Source organism: Aphelocoma coerulescens, chromosome 4, assembly GCF_041296385.1.
Source record: "Aphelocoma coerulescens isolate FSJ_1873_10779 chromosome 4, UR_Acoe_1.0, whole genome shotgun sequence".
Lineage (NCBI taxonomy): Eukaryota > Metazoa > Chordata > Aves > Passeriformes > Corvidae > Aphelocoma > Aphelocoma coerulescens.
The window spans coordinates 39,437,834-39,459,203 of NC_091017.1; the positions used below are offsets into that span (position 1 = coordinate 39,437,834).

Consider the following 21,370-nt stretch of genomic DNA (forward strand, 5'->3'; position numbering starts at 1 on the left):
CCGCTTTTGTACTTCAAGCTCTTCATCAACGCCGGAGCGGGCGCAGACACCTGCAGGGGTGACAACGTGTCCGCCTGCAGGCGAGACGGGCCGCGGGTCCGGACCTGGCCGCGGGTCCAGGTCCGGCCTTGGCCGCGCTCCCGGCCGCTCCCGGCGCCGCTGCCGCCCCCGGGCGGGCCCCGCCCCATGGCGTCGTGCGCGTCACCCGGCCGTGCTCCCGCCCCATTGGCCGCGCGCCGCGGTCTCACTATCCTCACTCCACCCCTCCAGCCAATGGCGGCGCGGGAGCCGCCGCCGCGGCCCCGCCCCCCGCCCGCCTGACCCCCTGCCGCTGCCGCCCGCCGGCCAATGGGGTCGCGCCGGGCGGAGCCGCGCGGCCAATGGGCGGTGCGCGGTGGCGCGGGCGGCCCGGCGCTTGTTGTTGCACACACGGAGCCGCCGCTGCCGCCAGGTGAGGGCTGAGGGCCGGTGCTGCCCGGGGTGCGGGTGCGGGTGCGGGTGCGGGTGCGGGTGCGGGTGCGGGTGCCGGTGCCGGTGCCAGTGCCAGTGCCAGTGCGGGGGTGCCGGGTGAGGGTTCTCCGAGGGAGCCCGTCTCTCCTCGGGCTTCCCCGCGCGTGGGCGGCGTGTGCCGGTGTGTGTCCGCTGCCTCGCAGGGCCGGGCGGCACGGAGGAGCCTGACCCCGGTGCAGCCCGGCCGCTGGCTCCTCGGTTCCCCAGCGGCACGTTCGGGGGTGGCGGCGGTGGTTAGGTTGCCGTGCGCGTCCGCCGGCCCGGGAGCTCGGGCTGTGAGCTGCCTTGGCGTCTGCTACGATGCTTTTGCTGTTAATAGGAAGTGGCAGCATCGTGGTGCTGTTGCTAAGAAAGAAAAAACGTAACTAATGTTGTTGGGTACTGGCTTGGCATGCTGCTTAGTATGTGAGGGTAATTTCAGATTGGAATGGGCTGCCCAGGGTGGTGGTGGAGTCACCCTCCCCGGAGATGCTTAAGGAAAGACTGGATGTGACACTTAGTGCCGTGGTCTAGTTGATAGGATGGTGTTGGGTCATAGGTTTGAATTGATGATCTCAGAGCTCTTTTCTAACCTAATTGATGCTGCGATTCTGTGATTTATGTGGGATCTAATCTATGTGTACCAGCTGGGGATGGACGAGTGTCCTCTGGCCCATGAGTTGCAAACCTGTTAGAGAGTTGAAGGTGGACCTGTTAGAAGGAGTCCAGAGGAGGGCCCTGGAAATATTCGGAGGACACATTGCTTAATGGGGAGAGGCTGGAAGAGTTGGGGTTGTGCAGCCTGGAGAAGGTTCAAGGGTCACCATCCTGTGGTACATAAAGGGGGCTTTTTGCCAATGCTTGTAGTGACAAAGCACAGGGCAAAATTTCTAAACTAAAGTGGACAGTTTTAGATTTGGCATAAGAATGACATTTTTTACAATGAGAGTGCTGACACACTGGAGCAAGTTGCCCAGAAAAGCTGTGGATGCCCCATCTCTGGAAGTGTTTGAAGGCCGGGTGGGGATGGTGCTTTGAGCCACCTGATATAGTGAAAAATGTCCCTGCCCATCCCAAGAGGGTGGACTGTAAATAACCCTTAAAGGTCCATTCCAAGCCAAACCACCAAGGAGCCTAGTCTGTAGAAAAGGCACAAGTTCAGGGCACCTGCAGGAATGCAGCCTCTGTGGTTTTGGGAGCTGTGAGGAAAAGCCCATTACTCAGGGAAAGGTGGATTGCCTCAAGCCAGCTGCAGTGTTGATGTAATTTGCAGGGATTTTGGTTCACGGCCATGAGGAGAATGGGACTGGATAATCAAGAGATCACAGTTAATTCATCTGTTAAATCTTGTTTGAACCTTTCTGTTGCTCTTTTGCTACAGAATACAATTATCCTGCAAAAATCTTGAAATGAATTTGGCTAATAATTAATACTTCTTTATGCTTTTGCTCCATTGACATAACCTCAAAACCTAGGAGCTGATTGCCTCTAAAACCAATCTAAAGCTCTGTTCTTTTAGGCTATTCTGTACAAAGAGAATCTTTCTTTTACCTCCTTTCCCAGTTTTTACTGTAAAAGTAGGTAATGACTATATCATGTAATATTTTTTTTCTCTGTAGATTAATTTTTGTTTATTGACTTTTTCTCAAAATTTGCAGGTTACTTACAGACAACTACAGAAGAACTGTAATTGTGATGTTTTGTGATTGAACCATGGCCATGAACGACAGCGTTAATATCTTGAACTCTGCTTATCTGGCAGTGGAATATATAGACTCTTTCTTACCCGACAATCCCCTGCAGCAACCATTTAAAAATGCTTGGAATTACATGCTGGATAACTACACAAAGTTCCAGATTGCAACTTGGGGATCCCTTATAGTTCATGAAGTTTCATACTTTTTGCTCTGTGTACCAGGATTTATCTTTCAGTTTATACCATACATGCAAAAGTATAAAATTCAACAGGTAAGAGAAAGTTGTGAACTATACACTGACTTGTCTTTGAGCACATCAGGCAGAGCATATAACTGTGGTGTCCTAGTTCTCAGTGTATATGGTCTCATTTCATCTGTCACTTGGGCATCCTGGAAGCAACAAAGTAAAATTACTCTGTGTATGAGGAAAGAAAAGAAGTGAGTTTTGGTGAAGAGAAGTAGTTGTTTTTTCCTGAGGAAGGGTTATGCTTTTCACCATGGTGCTATAGAGAGGAAAGGGTATGTCAATCTTACTGTTATACATAGTTCATATACATAGTTTTTATATCAGCACGGGAAGGTGAATAGAATTCTGGCATCTGGTGGTAGAGGCATGTCTTCATAATATAAAATAATTACATGGTGTGCTTATTTAATAGCAGTTGTCTTCTTTGAAGTACCTCTATGCACATCCTCTTGAAAGGATTTTGAAATATTTTAACAGTGAAGAAAGCCTGGAATGGATTGCACACTCCTAACTGGAGGCAAAAGCACATGCAGTATCTAAAGATTATTGTTTTCCCCTAGTTCATTATAATTTGAATCAGAAATTAATAACACCAGCTTCTGAATTTATTGCAGTAGTTGGTAGAATGTCTCCCTGCAAAAACTGGATGTTTTCAAGACAATTATTTCTTCACAAGTTTCTATCTTCAGCCTCTCTTTGTATTATTTTAGCAATGGAAACGCATTCTGCGGTGTGAAGAAGAAAAGCAAACTTGGACTGTGTTAAACTGTTGAGTACAAAATGTTCGAAAAATGAGGCTTTGATGAAACTGAATCCAATCCCATGTTATTTGTGTTGCCTGAGTTAATCTGTGTTATTGGAAGGCATGTTACCTGTCTTCCAAGGTGAAACTAAACTGACTCCAGATGAGTTTTTGCAGCACTTCGCTTCAATGCAATAGAAATCTGTAATACAATCGATTCTTTTTGCTTCATTTTAGGATAAACCAGAAACATGGGAAAAACAGTGGAAGTGTTTCAAAACCCTCCTCTTCAATCACTTCTTCATTCAGCTTCCCCTGATTTGTGGTACCTATTACTTCACAGAGTATTTTAACATCCCATATGGGTGGGAAGAGATGCCGAGATGGTGCGTAGATTTTTCTGATATGGTGATGCTGAGTTTCATAAAGTTGGAGGCAGAACATTTAACAATTAGTGTTGTCAACTCTAATAGGAAGTAATTTTTTGGCAGTGTAAACTGTGTTTGTTAATCATCCTTCAGTTGATGCTTAACTGCTATAAGAGCTCATTAGAATTTTCTAAATTTTTTTAAATGGCCCCAAGATGTTATAATCCTCAGGAGAGAAGGGGGATTAGGAGGGAATTTATGGAAGCAAAGCAAGATTCCTGGTGGGGTGGTTTAAATGTTGGACTTTCCGGGGGTTTTATTTACCCACATTTTTTTATTTCTTCTAAGTGTCTCTACCCTCGACCTTGTTTTATATCATAGCAGTAGTGTGTTCCTCAAAGGGGAGAGTGTACCACCTGCCTCACAGTCTTCTTGTCTTGCACTGAGCTGATAGACTTTTAAACAAAGCTGGATTAGCTAAAAGTGCCCCCTTCTCCCCCACCCCCAACACCAACAGTAGTTTTTTATCACAGAACATCGTCTTTCTTGGAGAGCTGTTTGCTCTCTGGTGTAGATAGCTGATGCAACTCTGTGTTTTTATATCAAGGTCTCACACAGTCTGTGGTTGTTCTCTGTAGACTGCATTTGTAATATTGAAATGACAGCTTCTTACACTAACTCTTTGAGTTAACCTAATGCTAACTGAAGTGGGTTAACATGTGCTAACTCACTTCAGCATATCAACAGATGAGCTGATAAGCACAATAGCCTTTTTACCTGGTAATCAATATTTTTAACATGTTAAAAAAGTAGTGCACTGCTATTCAGTAATAGGTATAAACCTATTGCTGACTGTTATTACCATATAAACTATTTTCTCTTTCAGGATTATGTGTCTGCTAGTATTTTCTATAAGTAATAGATCTTCTGCTTTTTAAAGGTATGTTCTGGTTGCCCAGTGTTTTGGATGTGCGGTGATTGAGGATGCCTGGCACTATTTCCTGCATAGATTGCTGCACCACAAGAGAATATACAAGTATATCCATAAGGTTCACCATGAGTTTGTTGTATGTATTACTTGATTTTTTTTCTTTAATAATAGTTTTTAGTATGTGTGTCACAGAACTTATTTAAACCTCTTATTTGAAAGACCTAAGAAAATTGCATCCTTCTGAAAGCAGGATAGATGTCTTTTTTGAGCTCTTTATCAAAAACAGTCATCCATTTTGTTTCTGAAGACACCCTGTCATTTCATTTCATTTCATTTCATGTGAACGAAGGCTCGCACTCTTGGTATAGTTTGATCGTATCTGTGACCAAGGTAAAGCAGACTTTTAAAAATGTCCATATGGGTCTCATTGCAAGGGGAAGGGAAACAGTAGATGTCTGGGTTTGGTTGTTCATCAGTTCCCCACCACCTGGGCTGTTACTCAGGGCATATGAATCCCCAGAACGTGATCAGACAGGCAGTTCTTGCACAACCAGGGCGTGTGCATCATGTACTTGATTCAAGGAAGGGATTTCAGCTCTGGATGAGGGCCTCTGGGATCAGTGTAGCCCAGTGTGCAGTACTGCATTGAGAGCACAGTGCAGCACACTTTTTGGGTGGTTCTGCATTCAGGGGTGTTGGAGCTGGCATTGAGCATCAGGTAAGGAACCACACATGACTGCAGCCAGGTAGGATCCAGCAGTGCTTGCACCTTGTAGATGATATTGCTGTGTTTAGGTGTCTGTGGAACCCAGGAGTCAGTGCTATGCATTTCTGTGCTGCTGTGTATAACCTAGACTGTGCCAAAAGGAAACTGCAGGCTGCTGGGTCAGGGGTGGTTTATGCATGCTGCCAGCAATAGAGGAGCTTGGTATGGATTGATGCATGCATATGTACAGACATCTGCAGCAGCAGCTGCTCTTTTCCTCTTGCTCTTGGCAGCCCCTCAGGTCTCTAGCTGGAGCAGCTTTTGGCCATTATTCTTGAGAGTGGTTAGCAGTTCTCACAGAAGTGATCTGTAGCCTAATGGCTGTTTCACTAAAAACTTTTCTTGATAGTAAAAAGAAACGATTTTAAAGTATCCCTTAAGACAAAGTGGACTTCATTTTTTTCTGGTGATTTTTTTAACCTTCAGCATTAGGTTAAAATTTTTTGAACTGTTCTCTGTGCATGGTGTTCCATGATTGAAAACTCTCTGGAATGTCTTTTTTTGCTAAACGAAATGTAGGAATGACTGTGTGTGTGTGTATATATATGTATATGAGAGAAAATGTTTTCTATCAATCTCAAAATAACATTTGAGTGGCAAAAATTTATTTTAAAAAATGGTCAAAGATGAGAGATTTTTAATTTTTATTTTGATTATAAATTTCTAAGTGAGTCCTGCTTCTGAGAATATTTTGGCTTCCTTCTTTCTTCCAAGACTGGATGTATAGCAAAACTAATAGGAGCTTGCCTAACACTTTTAATATTCCTGAAATAACGCTTTGACCTGGGGTGATGGTAAGCCTAAATAAAAGTTTTCAACTTTCAACTAGTAGTGAGGTGATTGGAATCACTATTAGAGTGATAATCCTTATGACCTTGGAATACTGTTTTTCCAAAGAGGAGCTAAATATGTGTATTATGGCCCTTGCTCAGTCATACCATTCCCTTTGCCCCCAGCATTGTTCTGTTTGTCCTGTTGTAGACTTGTGGGGTGATGGGAAAGGGAGAATATTGCAAAATGGTGGTTCTGATTTGGGAGTACATAAAATTGAAAATAGGGCCTGTTCCCTGTCTGTCATCTCTTTCTAGTCTCCGTTTGGAATGCAAGCAGAATATGCTCATCCTCTGGAAACACTCATCCTTGGAACTGGCTTTTTTATTGGAATTGTCGTTTTCTGTAACCATGTGGTTCTTCTGTGGGCATGGGTGATTTGTCGCTTGATGGAAACCATTGATGTACACAGGTGAGATGCTCATTGCTTCTTAATAATTGTTTTTTCTCTTGTCCGTACATCTGTTTCAAACTCACCTGTCTCTGTCCCTCAGATGTACTATTTATTTTGCACTAAAATGCCTTTATGTGTCTTGCAAAGAATGGCACAACCACCTGGAGAGTTATCACTCTTTCCTGTTCTGAGGTGGTGTTAACAGCAGGTCTTGCTGATTAAAAGAGTGTGGACTCTCAGCTAGAGCCTCTCAAGGAGGGTTAGAGAAGCTAGGCACCTCATTAGGATGTCTGGCTATTGACACTTGGTGTGCAAGTGATCTTACGCATATTGGAACACCAAAAATCAATTACAAAAAGTGATGTTCCAGCCAATAGTTCTTTCTGTTTAGTATTTTGTCAGACCGTTTCCTTGCTCAAGAGAAGCTTTATGCTCTGTGACCACTGTCTCTCTTTAAAACAAATACATACATTTATTTTGTTTATTTGTTTGCTTATTTATTGTGAATAAAAAGGACAAGACTTCTTGTCTCTGTACAAGTCTCTTCTTGACTTGTTTCAAATTTGGCTCCAAAATGCTAGGGCAAATCCCAGCAGGCTTAGTTTAGTTCATCTACAAATGGATGAGCTTTTCTTTCCTGTGTTCAAGAGGAAGGGGACATTGAGAGTTCATTTTTGAAATGACAGTATTAACACTTGACTTCGTTTATGTAAATATATTACGAAGCAGATAGTAGCTTATTGCAAGCTGAGTGTAAGGTGTTTTAGTGGAACATAAGCTACCAGTAAACCCATGGCATAAAGCATTCCTGGTTTAGTCATATTTTGCTTGTAGACTTCCCAAAGTATATGTTTTGACAGACCATAAACTCACTGCTGCAAAATAGGAAATTCCTGTTATAATTATCATTTTAGGTTGTTCTCCACAGGAGGGGTTTATAGTGAATTGCCTTGCGCTCTCCCCACTAGGTGGTGGTAAGAGGCTTTCCAGTACTACTAAGCAAAGAGTTGGAATCCCGCTAGAGCACACTGCTCTGCTTTTAATCTTACTGTGATCATATATTTGAATTTTAAATATTTGAAGAACTTGCAGTAAGCTGAAAATAAGAGTAGACATACAATAATTGTTGATTTGAGATGCTCTCTGATGAGCTGCTGTGTTTATGTCCGTAGCTTGCGCTTAAAGATAATGTTACTTATTCTTGTTCCTCCTTCCTAAAGTCACTCTTAGTTAAAAGTGCTAAGCCAGCAGTGATTTTTTTAAGTTACCTGCTTAAATTTTTTTTGTATTGCTTAGTAAACTGAGCTGAAAAGCAAGTGCCAAAGCCATTGTGGGATAATTTACAGAATTATTTGGCTAGGAGTAGAGGGCACTTGTTTTCATATTAAGCCAATATCATAGTGATTACCTCAGGACCTTGGAATACTGTAAAATATTTTTCTTTTATAAAAATGACAAGTTAGTGTCAATATTTTGTAGTTTATGTCTGAGAAAAATCGTTACCCTGGTTGGTTTTCTTTTTGTCCTCCCCTGTAGTGGCTACGATGTCCCACTGAACCCTCTTCATCTGGTGCCTTTCTATGCTGGGGCCCGTTTTCATGATTTCCATCACATGAACTTTATCGGCAACTACGCTTCCACCTTCACGTGGTGGGACAGAATCTTTGGTACAGACTCGCAATTCATTGCCTATCAAGAAAAAGAGAAGAAGAAACAGTGCATAACAAAGAAGAAGGCTGACTAAATTTCCAGTGTAAAAGTCAACTTTTGCTTTTCTGTAAAGCGAAATAGTGATTGGGTGTTTAGCATAAATCTTGTTCCCTGGCTACTACGAGGTAGGGAAAAACAGCTAATTGAACAGCAGTATCTTTCTAATGGGAATGTTTTCTATTTTATACATAAGTACTGCATATATTTTAACTACAGATTTAAAGATGATGGGAAAAAAATGGAGATGACTTGTGTCTATCTTTTTTTTTTTTGACAAGAAAAAAATCAGGTTTATCTATAATGTTGCCCATTTTTGGATCCAGGTGGAATTATGTATGTACACTGAAGTTGGTCTTAGTTTTTTTAAATATATATTCTTAAATTTATAATATCAAATAGCAGAAGTTATTAACTAGCATCAGCACTGTATTATTTAAATATTGAGTGAAAGTTGCTTAAAACCAAAATGTCTGTTACTAGGAAGCTTGGACAGGTCTTTTGCACACTGGATAATGTGAACTGCTAATAACAGAATACCTGGCTAAACATGAGTTATCGGAGACATTCCTGATCTAGATTTATTACATTATTTTAGATTACAGGTAAAAAGAATAGAAATTTTTATTTGAAGACACTGTTTTTTGCTGCTCTTTTGAAGTTGGTCTGTCAGTGTACTTAGCATTTACATGACATTCTTCTCTGTGTTGTAATTTGCTGATCTGACTTGTTGCTATATTTGCACTTGTGACTGATGAAATAAACGTGGTTTGGTTTGATGCGTGTATTATATTTTTCATATGCTTTTAAATACAAGGCTGTGATAAAAACCATGTAGGATATAGTGTCTTACTCTTCATCTCTTTAATGAAGAAGCAATACCTGTTAGGATGGTTTGCAGCAGTGCCATCTGTTAAACTACTTACAGAGGCAGCAGTAAGAAATGGAAATGGAGAACATGTAAATTCTCCTGGCTTTTGTTTTGAAGGACTTGTTGCTACATTGAGCAGTTATGTATCCATCTTCTGGGCTGAGTGCATTCTCAGGCTACAGCTTGATCACAAGCTAGAATCTCAAAATCTAGTACTTGAGTTGCACTAGTCACAGAAGCAGTAGTCTAATATTTTTGAATCTACTGTAAGTATTTGTCTATTGCACAGGAAATAACAGTGAAGTATTTGAGAAGGGCTTAAACCCTTAAAAGATCTTCCACTTTGTACTGTCATGTCAACTGCTCTTCACACTTCAAATACCACTTCATCTACTCGCTAAGTCCCTTAGAGAACTTCATGGTGTTTTGCTTACTCAAGACCACACCTGAATTTTAGTGCTGCTTTACATGCAATCTGGTATAATACTCAGACAATCCAGTGAAAGTGCAGATGAGATCAGGCTTCAACAAAAAGCAAGGTGTTAGTGACATGCAGAATGACTCAAATATTACTTGAGAGGTGGAAGTAGTTCAGATTCCTCTTCAGCATGTGTTCTATAGAAGCATTTACTTCTCTATCTGTATCCTTGTTGAAATTCAGTTTTTCTCCTTCACTCTAAAAATAAGTAAAAAAATATATATTTGACTATGGCAGGTGAACAGAAGCTGAAATCCCTGTATTGATCAATTTTTAGCAGGGACTGATACTTAAGCCTTGCTGAATCCATATGCACTGCCAGCCTGAACTCTCCATAGTGGAAGCAACCTCTTTAATCAGATTTCAAAGGTGGCCATTATCCTCTGCTTTGTCAATTCCCACTCCCATCCTGCAGCTGCAGCTGTACTTTGCTTTATTTGACTGAAGCATTAGCCTAAAAACACAAGGAGCTTTCAGAGCTTCAGCTTTTCCCTGTGAACATCATTCTCTTCGCTGGTTCTCAGCCTGCTGGCTTCTGCCTGCACCCACACTGCCGCAATGTTACGCACAACTGGGAGCCTCTTGCTTAAATGTTCCAGTGAAGGGATTTGTAAAAGCTTGGTGTCTCCTCAGCTATTGGAAAGCTGAAGCAGAGTGCTAAAAACGTGATGGGATTGACTTACAAAGTTGTAGTGTATATTCCAGTCTTCAAGAGGTTCAAAAATAAAGAATGCAGTTTTAGCACGCTATCATTTGGGGAAGTGTGCATGGGGGTTTTTCAGGCCTTTTAAAATTACTTGAATCCATGTTTTTCTGACACCCATTGCTATTTTAGTTTTTTGGGTTATTTTATATATATCCTTAGTGTACACTGTGATCACATCATTGCTTTTGATCCTCTTTCTTTAACAAATCCCTAGAGAATTATGAAAGCTGTGCCTTATAAATTTTTTTTGGCTGGGAAAAAGTGTTCCTGCTGGACCTCTCAACACAGGAACTTGCATTTGAAAACCACAGACTTGTTTTCTTCAGGACCCAGATGGACCAGCATTTTACCTCTCCACCACCTTTTCAAATGTAGAACCCTGTATTTATTACTGAGTATGATGCTGGCGAGTAAATGACCTACCTCATTACTTTGTGTCTTTTATGCAAATGAAGAATTGCACTAGGAAATTATATTTTTTAGATTTTAGGCCTTTATTAAATAAGACTTTACTGACTTTTTCCCCCCTATTTTGTGAGAGAGACTATAGAGTATGTGTAGATCTGAAAACAAAGAGGTTTTTGTGCAATAGTAAAAAAAGATAAATATGTGGGTTAACAGTTTTGGGTCTTCACAATGCACAATAAAACCTTACATGATCAGTTGTCCTTTCTCTTCTTCAACAAGGAGACAGATTTAACTCTTAAACATGGTAGGACAGGGGAGTAAGTAGGGGAGGAATATTTTCCACTACATTTTTTCCTGAAAGTCCAGTTTAGTTTAATTAAAATTCATCTGTGGGAAATAACAGTTTGTGCTATTCCTTAGGATATGACAATAATTAAGTCCTATGAAAGCCATGAATTAATTTCTTGGAGTTAATGTCAGAAAAACCCATGGAAACTTGAAAAGTATTATAAACTACGAAGATTAGGATTGCGATATAATCAACTGCTTTTGGTAGCTGATGTGAAATACTAAATTGGTGGTTTATTTTACACTACAGCACAGCTTGCCAGAAAATATTAGTATTGATGGATATAATGATTGTAAGATTATATGACTTCATTTATTTTCCTCACAGAGTTATGCTGCATGTTTTATGATAATTTTTTTTTAAACTGTGATATGTTTCTAGATTTTCAATGTTCATTTTTGTTGAAAAATTATTTATTGAAACTTTCATTATGGCTACTAATAGTGATTGCTAACCACAGTGTGTGGTTCATTGCCTCCAAATCTCCATCCAATTATGGCTGCCTCTCTCGCTCTGGCAGCTGCAGCCCTCTGGCAAATCTCATTCATTGAAACCTCTAACTGCTAGGTCCAGGGAGAAGGCAACTTTGTGTCGTTAGTTCTTGCTGTAATTTTCTGTCTGTGAAGGTAATAAACACAGCAGTCAAATCACTTTTCAATTTATTTTTCACCAGCTCGCCAGATTGTTTCGTCCTCCAGAGAAAGCCATTCCCTCTGTTTCTCAAATCACTCCTGTGGCTTGTCTCTGAATTTTCACAGCCTTGTTTCAGCTGTACATGCCAGAACTCTGTGTCCAGGTTGTTTGCTCTAAGACCACCTTGTGATATAATCACATTCTCCCACTTAAGCTTTCTCCTTCTGTCTAAGCATTGCCCTGGAAAATGCAGTTGTTACCCATCTGTAGTGATCTCTCGGTGCTCCTGGCAATGCTGCTTGCCAGACTGTCACGAGTGTGTTTTACATTTCTTGCTCTTAAGTGTAATTCACAATTTGCTGCTCTGAAGCATTTAAATGTGCTTGACTTACCAAGTAAATCACATTCCAGAGCTGCTATATCCTTTTTATTCACCATTCTTTGTCATCCACACATTTTAATCAGTTATGATTCACATTTATGTAATCACTGAATAAATTAACCCTTGGACTTGAAATACCAGTCCATATGGAAGACCAGAAGAATGCTCCTCTAAGATCATGACTCACCACTTTTAAAAAGCCCTATCAGCCAGTTTTTTGAGCCTTCACAATGATCCTGCATGGCAGTTTCTCTGTGTGAGTACTTGGCACCATAGCCAGGCTATAGCATCTCTCAGAAACAGCATTCCAGTCCAATGTCCAGGACCTAGCATCACCCCAGGAGCAGCTACTACTTCTGCAAGTTGCAACAAGGGGCAGCAATTAGCCACTGCCATTTGTGTAGGTGCAAACATCAGATAAGTTTTGTATGAAATTTAAATTGCAGCCTATAGAGGCTCAATGCAGAATTGTTACATGTATGGGATGGTCACCACCCAACAAGAGAACAGTTCTAAATACCAGGTAGGGTTGGGGTTGGGTTTCAGTAACATGTGGGAGTCATCTAACACCTGGAGGCAATAAAAGATTTGGTCTTGCAGTACATAATTTGGAAGGTGGGTGGGTTTTTTCCCCCCCTCCCTTTCTGTAACCTCCTGCATAAATGACTGGTCTGCATTTGTATTTTTAAATTTTTTGTTGGTGGTGGTGTTTCTTTTGCCCTGCCTTACATTAGTCACCTTCTCAGGGTACTGGGAAAAGCCTCAACTCCCTATATCTCAACCCTGTTTTGCAAGTCTATCCAAGAACGAGAGCCACCGAGTTGTGCAAGACATTTTGAAGGTTGGTAATAGATGCACCTGTCTTGAAGAGAGAGCTTCAAGTGACCACAGCTGTCAGGTGTAGTGTATGGGGATATAATCAGCATTCTGATAAGTTTTGTAAAATCCTCTTAACAGCTACAGTTATCTCTACCTCCTTGCCTGGTAATTTGTCAACACTGAGATCAACTGTCCTCTCTTTTAAATTGATTGTAGTTATTTTATTCCTAGCATTAAAACTTCTTTCTGAATATAAACCAGAGAAGTTTAGTGCTTCCATGGTGTATTAGCAGTAGTTTGTTATTAATAATGTAAATATCTGCTCTCCATCATAGAGTGTTTTTAGGATTTCTGATGTTCCTAATGTACTTGAGTTTTTTGTAATGGACATAGATTTAGGGTTATCTTTCTGAGTAATAAAGAAAATAGTTGCCTTAGCCTGTTTCTCTTGTCACACAAATAAAATGTTCAAAGACTCAAGTCTTGTAAGGAAAATTTTGTGAGTGTGAGTTTATTTTGGAAAATATATTTATATGCTTGCTGGTGAATGATGATTTGCTGAAAAAGATTCAGGCAAGTCAAAAGTATTGGAAAATTTGAATCAGCAAATTCTGTTTGGCCAAAGGAATGAGGTAATCTGTAAACAAATATGAGTATTATATGTATTTTTTGTGTATATGTAGATTTGTCTATAAATAAGTCCTTTGGAAATGTTAACGAAATTTTTTTTGTAATTACCAGGTAATTTAGGCTGTGTCTGTTGGTGAAATATAACTTACTATTTGCTGTCAGACTCAGGTATAAGAGACAGGTAAACCAGATTGAAGATCTGCTGATCAGTAGGTTTCCTGGAGCACTTGTGCTCTATGCACTGCTCTCAGTATTATCAGCTTACAAGGCCATACCCGGGTGCCTGGTTATGCTTATAGGCTGGGAATGCCCTTGGGGTTGGAGTATTCCTCTGATCCTATGGCAAGTGCCAAAACTTCTTCCATATTACAAAGAAATTGGGCCTTTGAAGATAGTCATCCCTGAGCTATGGAAAACAGGAGGAAGGATTAGATACAAAGAAAGGAATCAATTTATTCCTCCTACTCAGTTTTGCGTGTGCTCCTAAACTGTGTGAGAATATAAACATTGTTTTTTAATCCCTTATTAAAAATAAATTAGTATGCATGAGCTCAAAATTAAATATTTGATAGTTTATAAACCACCCTGCTTTACACAAGATATGCATGTGTTTTTATAAATACACATTCTCTTGATTTTTTTTAAGGGTGGGGGCAAGTAAATATGGAAACAAAAGAAAATCCATTCACATCTAGTTGTGAAACTACTTTTATGTAGTGGAATAATAATTCACTGCTTGAGGAGATGGAAATAAACAGATTATTTCCCAGCCTATTTGTATCTTTTAGTGATGTATTTCAGTCAAATAAATTAGAAGGAAAGAATAAAAGGGATTTTTTTAAATCAGAAAGTTCTCTTAGAAGATGATATTGTAAGTCTAAAAACACAGCATCAGCAGATTTGTTTACTTTATGTATTGAGTGCAAGGAAAAGTGATGAAGAAAACAAGGAATATTTAGCCTGTGATGAACGTAGCCAACACTGCCAAAGAACATGAATCTTTTGTATGTGTGGTCAGCTACTGTTATTTACAGTTCCATTTGGAGAGGGCTGCATATGTTGCACATAATTCTAAAGCAGTGACACCATAAACAAATTTTTTTATGTAGTCCAATCAATGCTGTTAGGAAGGAGAGAAGTCAGAGAGAGAGAGAGTCCTGTTGTGATCCTAAATTCAAACAGTGATCTTGGTCAGAGAAAACAGCGTATCAAGGAGTCTCTCTGCATCCAAGTCTTGCAAAACACTTAGAGCAAATTTGCACTGTGATAACCTCAGAGCTAATGGGATGTGCTATGACAGGCACCTCCCAAAGTTTTCCAGCTGTAAGAATGAAGAGTTAAAGGCTCCAAAAAGTGCTCTGAAGGTGCCTTTTCATGTGGTTACCTACTTGTAAACCTGGAATTAAACTGGGCAGGGCAGCTTCTGAACCCAGTTGGCTTTCAAAGATGGTGAGAACTGGAAGGGCTGAATTTTGGTTCTTGCTATGAAGAAACACCTCAAATAATTCAGGTCTGACATTCAGGGCCCTGGAAGGTAAGGAATATAGGTGAATAGAGACAGTTATATAAGTATTATCTATAGTAGTTGTACTTTCAGATCTGTTTCAGATGCTGGATCACTTTCTGAGCTGGTGCATCACCAAAGGTCAGGGAAAATGTTCTCCTAGAAGAGATTGTGTCCATTGTAATCTTATTTGAAGTAGACACCCACAGTTTAGGAAAATATCCACAATATCACCAAGGATTATTAAAAAATCTTCCTGAAAATTGATTCAGTATTAGTTGGTGATTGAAGGGGGTATTATAAAGGCTCACCCTTTTAAATTGGAAGATCAGAATAAACATTCATTAAATTATTGAGAACAAGATTTTTTTTTTAGAAGGATGAATTGGATGTGTATTTTTCAAAATTTTGAACCTCTCAAAATTTTCCAGCAAGTCTTTGTGTCCTAAAAAAAAAACCAAACCAAAACCAAGCAAGCAAAAAAACCCCCCAAAACCCCAAAGCCCAAATCAACAACCTGATACGGAAGTTGCTCTTTAGCATTTAGCCTTTTGCTTTTAGCACTCGAACTTCACAGGCTGTTTGAACATAATCTAAACAGCTATGCCTATGAAGACAAGTTGAAAAAAACACGGCTTCAGAAGTCCTGTAGTATCTGCGGTCTAGAATAAATGGTCTGTTAATATAGGGTGAAGGGTTCTTCACACGAGCATTCGCTTTGAACAGATTGGGGCATGCTAAGTACTCTCGGTATCACAAACTACGTCTTGCTTTATCCTTTCCCTTCTGTGATGCAGCAAAGATGCCTTGGAAATGAGGAGCAAAGCGACCTTACAGATGACGGTTTATAGTTTTCCCTGTCAATCAAATGCATTTGCGTTGCCCTGCAATAGCACTGAATCATTCATGGAGCACTCTGTTACTTTAGGTTTGTGGCGGTGGATTAACCCGCTGGGACCCCATAAAACAATGAGGCGGTGCGGAAAACGCGCACCCGGATTCTCGCAGCGTTTTTTTCGCATCTGGTTGATGACAACAGCTTTAGCGGCTTTCGCCCGCGTCGTGCGGCCGCGGCCCCCGCCCTCCGCGGGAGCGCTCGGGACGCGGATCGGGGCGGAGCGGCCGGTCCCGCCCCGCCCCGCCACCCCCGGGCTCCCTCCCGCTCCCTCCTTCCCTCGCTCGGTGCCCGGGTGCCGCCGGCGCTGGCGGAGCAGCAGGCGGGCGGGATGGCGGCGCGGCTGCGGGCGCTGCTGCTGGCGCTGTGCGCGGTGCTCGCTGCCTGCCGGGCAGCGGCGGCAGAGCCGGGGGCCGCCAGCCGGCGGCGGCGGCTGAGCGCCGAGGAGGGCATCTCCTTCGAGTACCACCGCTACGCCGAGCTGCGGGAGGCGCTGGTGGCCGTGTGGCTGCAGTGCCCCGCCATCAGCCGGATCTACACGGTGGGGCGCAGCGCCGAGGGCCGGGAGCTCCTGGTCATCGAGATCTCGGACCGCCCCGGCGAGCACGAGCCCGGTAAGGGGGTCGGGCTGCCCGCACCTGTGCGCAGGTAGCGGCGCGGGCGCGGCTGCTGCGGGCGCTGCCCCGAACACTCGCTGCGGCACCGGCTGTCAGCGGTCGTCCGCAGCCGGTGGAATTAGCGCCCGTAGCGGCAAGAAACGCCTGAATTCCCCATAAAATGTGAGGAGCGGGCGCCCGGCGCGGGCTGGCAGGCAGGGCAGGCGCTGGCCGCCCTTCCCCGCACGAACCGCAGCGCTCGGGGAGCGGCGTGAGGCAGGAGCGCGCCCGTGGGAGCGGCGTGGCACGGGCAGGCTGTTCCCGGGGGCTGGCACCCACCGCGGCGCGCTGCGGGCGCCGGCACGGCCGCCTCGGGGTACGTGGTTGCCTGTACTTAAAGAGTTTGGGACATTTTTTATCGAAGGGAATGTGACTGATGCCGTGCACTTGTTTTACACCTACGACTGTGTCTATTTCATTGTTTCCGATTTTAGAATCGATAGCGTCGCTAATGTCTGTATGTGAAAGGGCTTATCCGTGAAAGCTGCCTGGTACCTTTGGCCCAGCCGTGAGCCTCCTGCAGTCAGGTCCTCACATTTCCCTCACTGGGTTACAGCACAGGTCTGGAAGTCTGTGACTTCTAGGTGGAGGTGTGGCTTCTGTGGCTCTCCGGGGATTTGGCCAATACAATTAGTGCTTAATATTCTGCTTTATGACCTGAATGTAACCTTGCTTTGTATCCTGAAGAGACTTAATGTTAGGGCTACAGATGGATGTTATAGGATATTGGACATAAGGAGGATGTAAGAGGAATGCAGGGTAGCAAGGCATTGTCTTGGAATGAAAAATATAGGGATTGAAGTGAAATTTGAAAAATTTCTTTGTGGTGTGTTGCCATCTTGATAAGAGGAGGTAAGGATCCTGAAGCTAAGGATGAATCTATTGCCGCTGTGTAATTTGTGCACTAGAGTGATGACAGCTATTACTGGGATTTTGCATTGCTGCCAGGGGACAGTCGCTACCTCTCATTTATGTGGCGGTTGTGTCAAGCCAGGTGAAAGGGACAAAGAGAGCACACTGTGCCTTCTGAGATGGGGTATGGCTCTTCCTGGAGACACACTTCTCTTGGTGTCAGTGATGTGAGAAAGGGTTTGTCATTGAGCCCAAGCCAGAGGGAATCCAGCAGTATATGAATAACAAACTGCAAAAAAGAAAAATTTCTATGGATTGCATCCACATACAAGCTATAGATAGTGTCAGACATTTCCTGGAATGTGCTCGGCCCCTTACTAAGGGAGCCCTATAGACAAAAACGCCACATGTTGCAATGTCCAAATCACATGTCAGGGAATGTGATGAGCCCTGGCAATCTTTAGTGGTGGATGCTGAAAATGCTGGTTTTTGAAGGGGATTAATCAGGGTTTGAACCAGAGCAAATTCATTGTTTTATTTCAATCCTCACTCTCATTCTGTGAGGTTCTGAACATTTCTCAAAAACTGGAGAGCTACTACTCTCTGCAGTGGCACATGGGAGAACCTCGGGATCTTTTTGGGAAGGGCAGCAAGACAGACCTCATTCTTAGTTATCCTTGCATTCCTTAGGAAGAACTGTAAAAGCACTGATACCACCCCTGCTTCTTTGTTACAGTGCCTAAGCACCTATATATTGTGCCAATGGCTACATTAGAGGTGTTTTCTTCTTAAAAACTATGTATTGTGCCAATGGTTGCATTAGAGGTGTTTTCTTCTAAAAAATGCACCCTTTCTTCTACTATGTAGTAAAAGGTAGCACTGTTTATTTTTCCATGGGAGTCTTTTTAAGCTGTGCAGTAAAAGAAGTGGAGCCTTGTACCAGCCTTGGCAGGAAATGTGAGACTGATTCTGTTCATACCTGAAAGGGGAACCCTGCTCACTCTGAGCATCCATGCTTGATTCCCAGGGCAACAACCAGAATAAGGATATTTTGTGTGGTAAAGCCTGCAGGATCAGAATCTTACTTATCTTCATCTGTTATTATTAAAAGAAATTACAGACAGCATTACAGACACACATATATACATACATAGAGTTACTTTTAATTTTTCCCAGACAGCCAAGAAGTTGTAAGTTCTGAACATAATCTATTCCTGCAAGATAACCTGTGTGTCACAGGGTTTATTTTTTAAATATAGGGAACTATGAACAAAATACATGCTGTGGCTCATAGATTTACAGTCTGTAGAGAGCTCATGCTTCTAGAAGGCTGGTGAGTACACAGGGATGATACCTGACTCATCTAGTGAACAGCTGTGAAACAAAAAAATTGTGTGTGTTCACTTAGTGAGCAAGTTGATGACAAAATAGATCAGGAAAGTGTCAGCAGGGCATCAGTAAAGACTCTTTGTACTGAGAAAAGAGGCTTTATACTGAGTAAATCAAATACTGCATGTACATGCAACCATTGCATAATCACATGTATTGCATGGCTGTGTAGCCTTGTGTGAATGCGTTTCATCATACACAAGCATGCAAATCAACTTCAATTTTAGAGTATCAGCTAATTTTGAAAATTAATTTGTAATATATGTGCAATGCTTGAAAAAAGAATACTTGAGAGAATATGAAAACTTCAGAAATGTGCTTTAGACCTCCAAGGCAACTGGAAAAAATCCTCAGTGAATGAAGAAGCTGGAACAAATCGTAAAGGCCTCATTTTTCCTGGGGTAAATATTCATTATAGGAGGATTTTCTTAAAGTCCTGATACTGCATTGGAAGTCCGAATGACTTCACATGAGCCAGTCTGGTTTCTCACATAATCATACAAAGTGTCTTTGGAAATCTTGGAAACCCAGATTAGTAACTCGGGCGCTGCGAGCCGAGCCTTCATTGAGCTCTTCCTGGGGACATGGTAAATGCCAGAAGCGTGAGACTGCTGGAGGTTTCTGATGCTACATTAAACACTTAGAGAGTGTGCTGTCTTCTCCGCAAACTTGAACACCACACTACCTGTGCTTCAACTGTGCTTCATGCCAAACAGGGCTTGGGCTAACATTTGTAGTTTTGTGCATTTTGTGGTGGTTTTTGGTTGTTTTCTGTTGTTTTTCTTTTTTTAATGTTTGTTTGGGGTTTTTTTGTGGCAACAATTTCTTTAGGCTGATACTGCACTTGTATGGGAGACTAGAGCCTGCAATCACTGATGGAAAAGAAGCCCTTAAATAAGGAAAAGCACAAATTGGAGATGAAGACATTTGAACTTTACCAAGTTTTATACCAAGGCAGAAAACCTCACTTTGAGTTGTTGAAGGCAAAGCAGCTAAGGTGGGGGAAGAGTTGAATGCGACTGTGTCAGTGGTTACGTGTAGAAGGTGTTGTGTGAACGTAGATGGGAAGTGATCAAAATGTTTTGTTGTAGCTCTGATTGCATGAGAAAATACAGTTTTGTCCCTGTGCTCACCAAAGATTGGCAAAGTTGACAGAAGGTGGTGGGTGGTAAGGTCAGATAAAATGAGGAGAAAGAGGTTGTGGGGAGTTGATGGTGGACCAAGAGAAAACAGGACATTTCATGGTAAAGCACAGATTTGGGTTTTTTTCAGGGACAAACTGGGCAATACTTTGCCTTAGTTCAGGTGCAGGAAAATACCGACTACTCCTGAGAGATGAAAGAGGCTCTTGCTTTGGATGTCTGATGGTCTGCTGAACAGAGTATTAATTTTATTGCTCATCCTTTTCCCCACAAGCTTCTTTTAAAATACTTCAAACAGAAGAAACTGGTTAATTGGTAGTTGAGTGAGACAATTAATTTTCTAGAAAATGACATACCTTGGATTTTGGAGTTTCAAACAACAAAGCATCATGAACTGGTGAGGCAGGAGCACACCCTGTGTGAATTGAGCAGTACAGTTGTGACCTGGAACATTTGCAGGGCCCTGTGCATGGGACTTCAGTCAATTTTATGAGGTGCAACTTAGCTACAATAATCCTTGGACCCATCACTTTATCAAAGACTCCACTTGGCAAGGGTGAGGAAATGAGTTGGGTTGGTCACTGCTGGCACTGAGCCTAAATAAGCTTCCGGGCTTCCGAAATTGTAGCTCCTGTACTAGTCCCCCCAAAGCCCCCAGATGTGAGGCTCTCGTTTTCTCACATCCCAGCCCTGCAGTGCTAGAACCATTTCCTCCTGCAAAAAAATAATTAGAGGGTGACTAGGAGAGAAGTGAAAATATGGCTCTATATTGATGAATGGAGAAATCCAAGATCTGTCTGCTAATACAGACAGGTTTTTATTCTGTCAGTGAAGTGCTCCCGTATTCAGCTGTGGCATCAGCCATGTGAGCTGGCACTTTCTGTGGTAAGAAGGTGCAATAAGTAAAGCTGATGAATTTACAAGGAGAAAAATTGTTTCTCCTAATATCTTTGTCACTGTTGGACAAAACCCATTTTAAAATATTTCTTGATTTATTTTAATCTAAATGACTCTGCAGCCATTTAAGAGGACCATGAGCAAGTGCTGCTGTTTTCCCAAAGAGAGAGCAGGAGGAAGAACGAGCAAACGTGTAGGAGGCTGCCGGGGTTTCAGCCCAGCATGGGCAGGGATCAGCTGTGCATGGCAGCCTGAGTGGGGAGACAGCTGGCTGCCACCTGTGGGTCTTCTGGGCTGCCCTGCTTCAGATGGGTAAGTGCAGTGCTGGGGTTGATGGCAGAGTCTTGTATCACTGGTGATGTCAGAAAGCACACAGCTCATCTCTTGGTTATGGTGATGTCATCAGATACAGCTGTTTCATTATCTACAGTTAATTGCACTTGATTTTCTAAAGCTGCTTTTCCTTGCGCTCCAAATCTGCCACATAAAAATCTTGTGAGCTCTTTGATTGGACCTGTTGATGTTCAATACAAATTGCATATGGCAAGAGCTTGTTATTGAATCTAGATGTTAGAGAGCAAGCCTAA

The 21,370-nt window shown here is 42.3% G+C and overlaps 2 protein-coding genes across 2 annotated transcripts in view; both read left to right on the plus strand.

Annotated features, from left to right (window-relative positions):
- The first annotated feature begins 363 nt into the window (after positions 1 to 363).
- MSMO1 (methylsterol monooxygenase 1) lies at positions 364 to 8,951 on the plus strand. The gene is made up of 6 exons (XM_069013628.1): positions 364 to 451; positions 2,148 to 2,457; positions 3,413 to 3,561; positions 4,484 to 4,610; positions 6,329 to 6,483; positions 8,002 to 8,951. Exons 2-6 carry the CDS (start codon positions 2,203 to 2,205, stop codon positions 8,207 to 8,209), a joined length of 894 nt encoding a protein of 297 aa, XP_068869729.1. The 5' UTR covers positions 364 to 451; positions 2,148 to 2,202; the 3' UTR covers positions 8,210 to 8,951.
- A 7,177-nt stretch (positions 8,952 to 16,128) lies between these two features.
- CPE (carboxypeptidase E) overlaps positions 16,129 to 21,370 on the plus strand; it is a 57,299-nt gene continuing 52,057 nt past the window's right edge. The window contains exon 1 of the mRNA XM_069013629.1: positions 16,129 to 16,461. Coding sequence (XP_068869730.1) covers positions 16,179 to 16,461 — 283 coding nt within the window. The 5' untranslated portion in view covers positions 16,129 to 16,178. The remainder of the gene's footprint in view (positions 16,462 to 21,370) is intronic.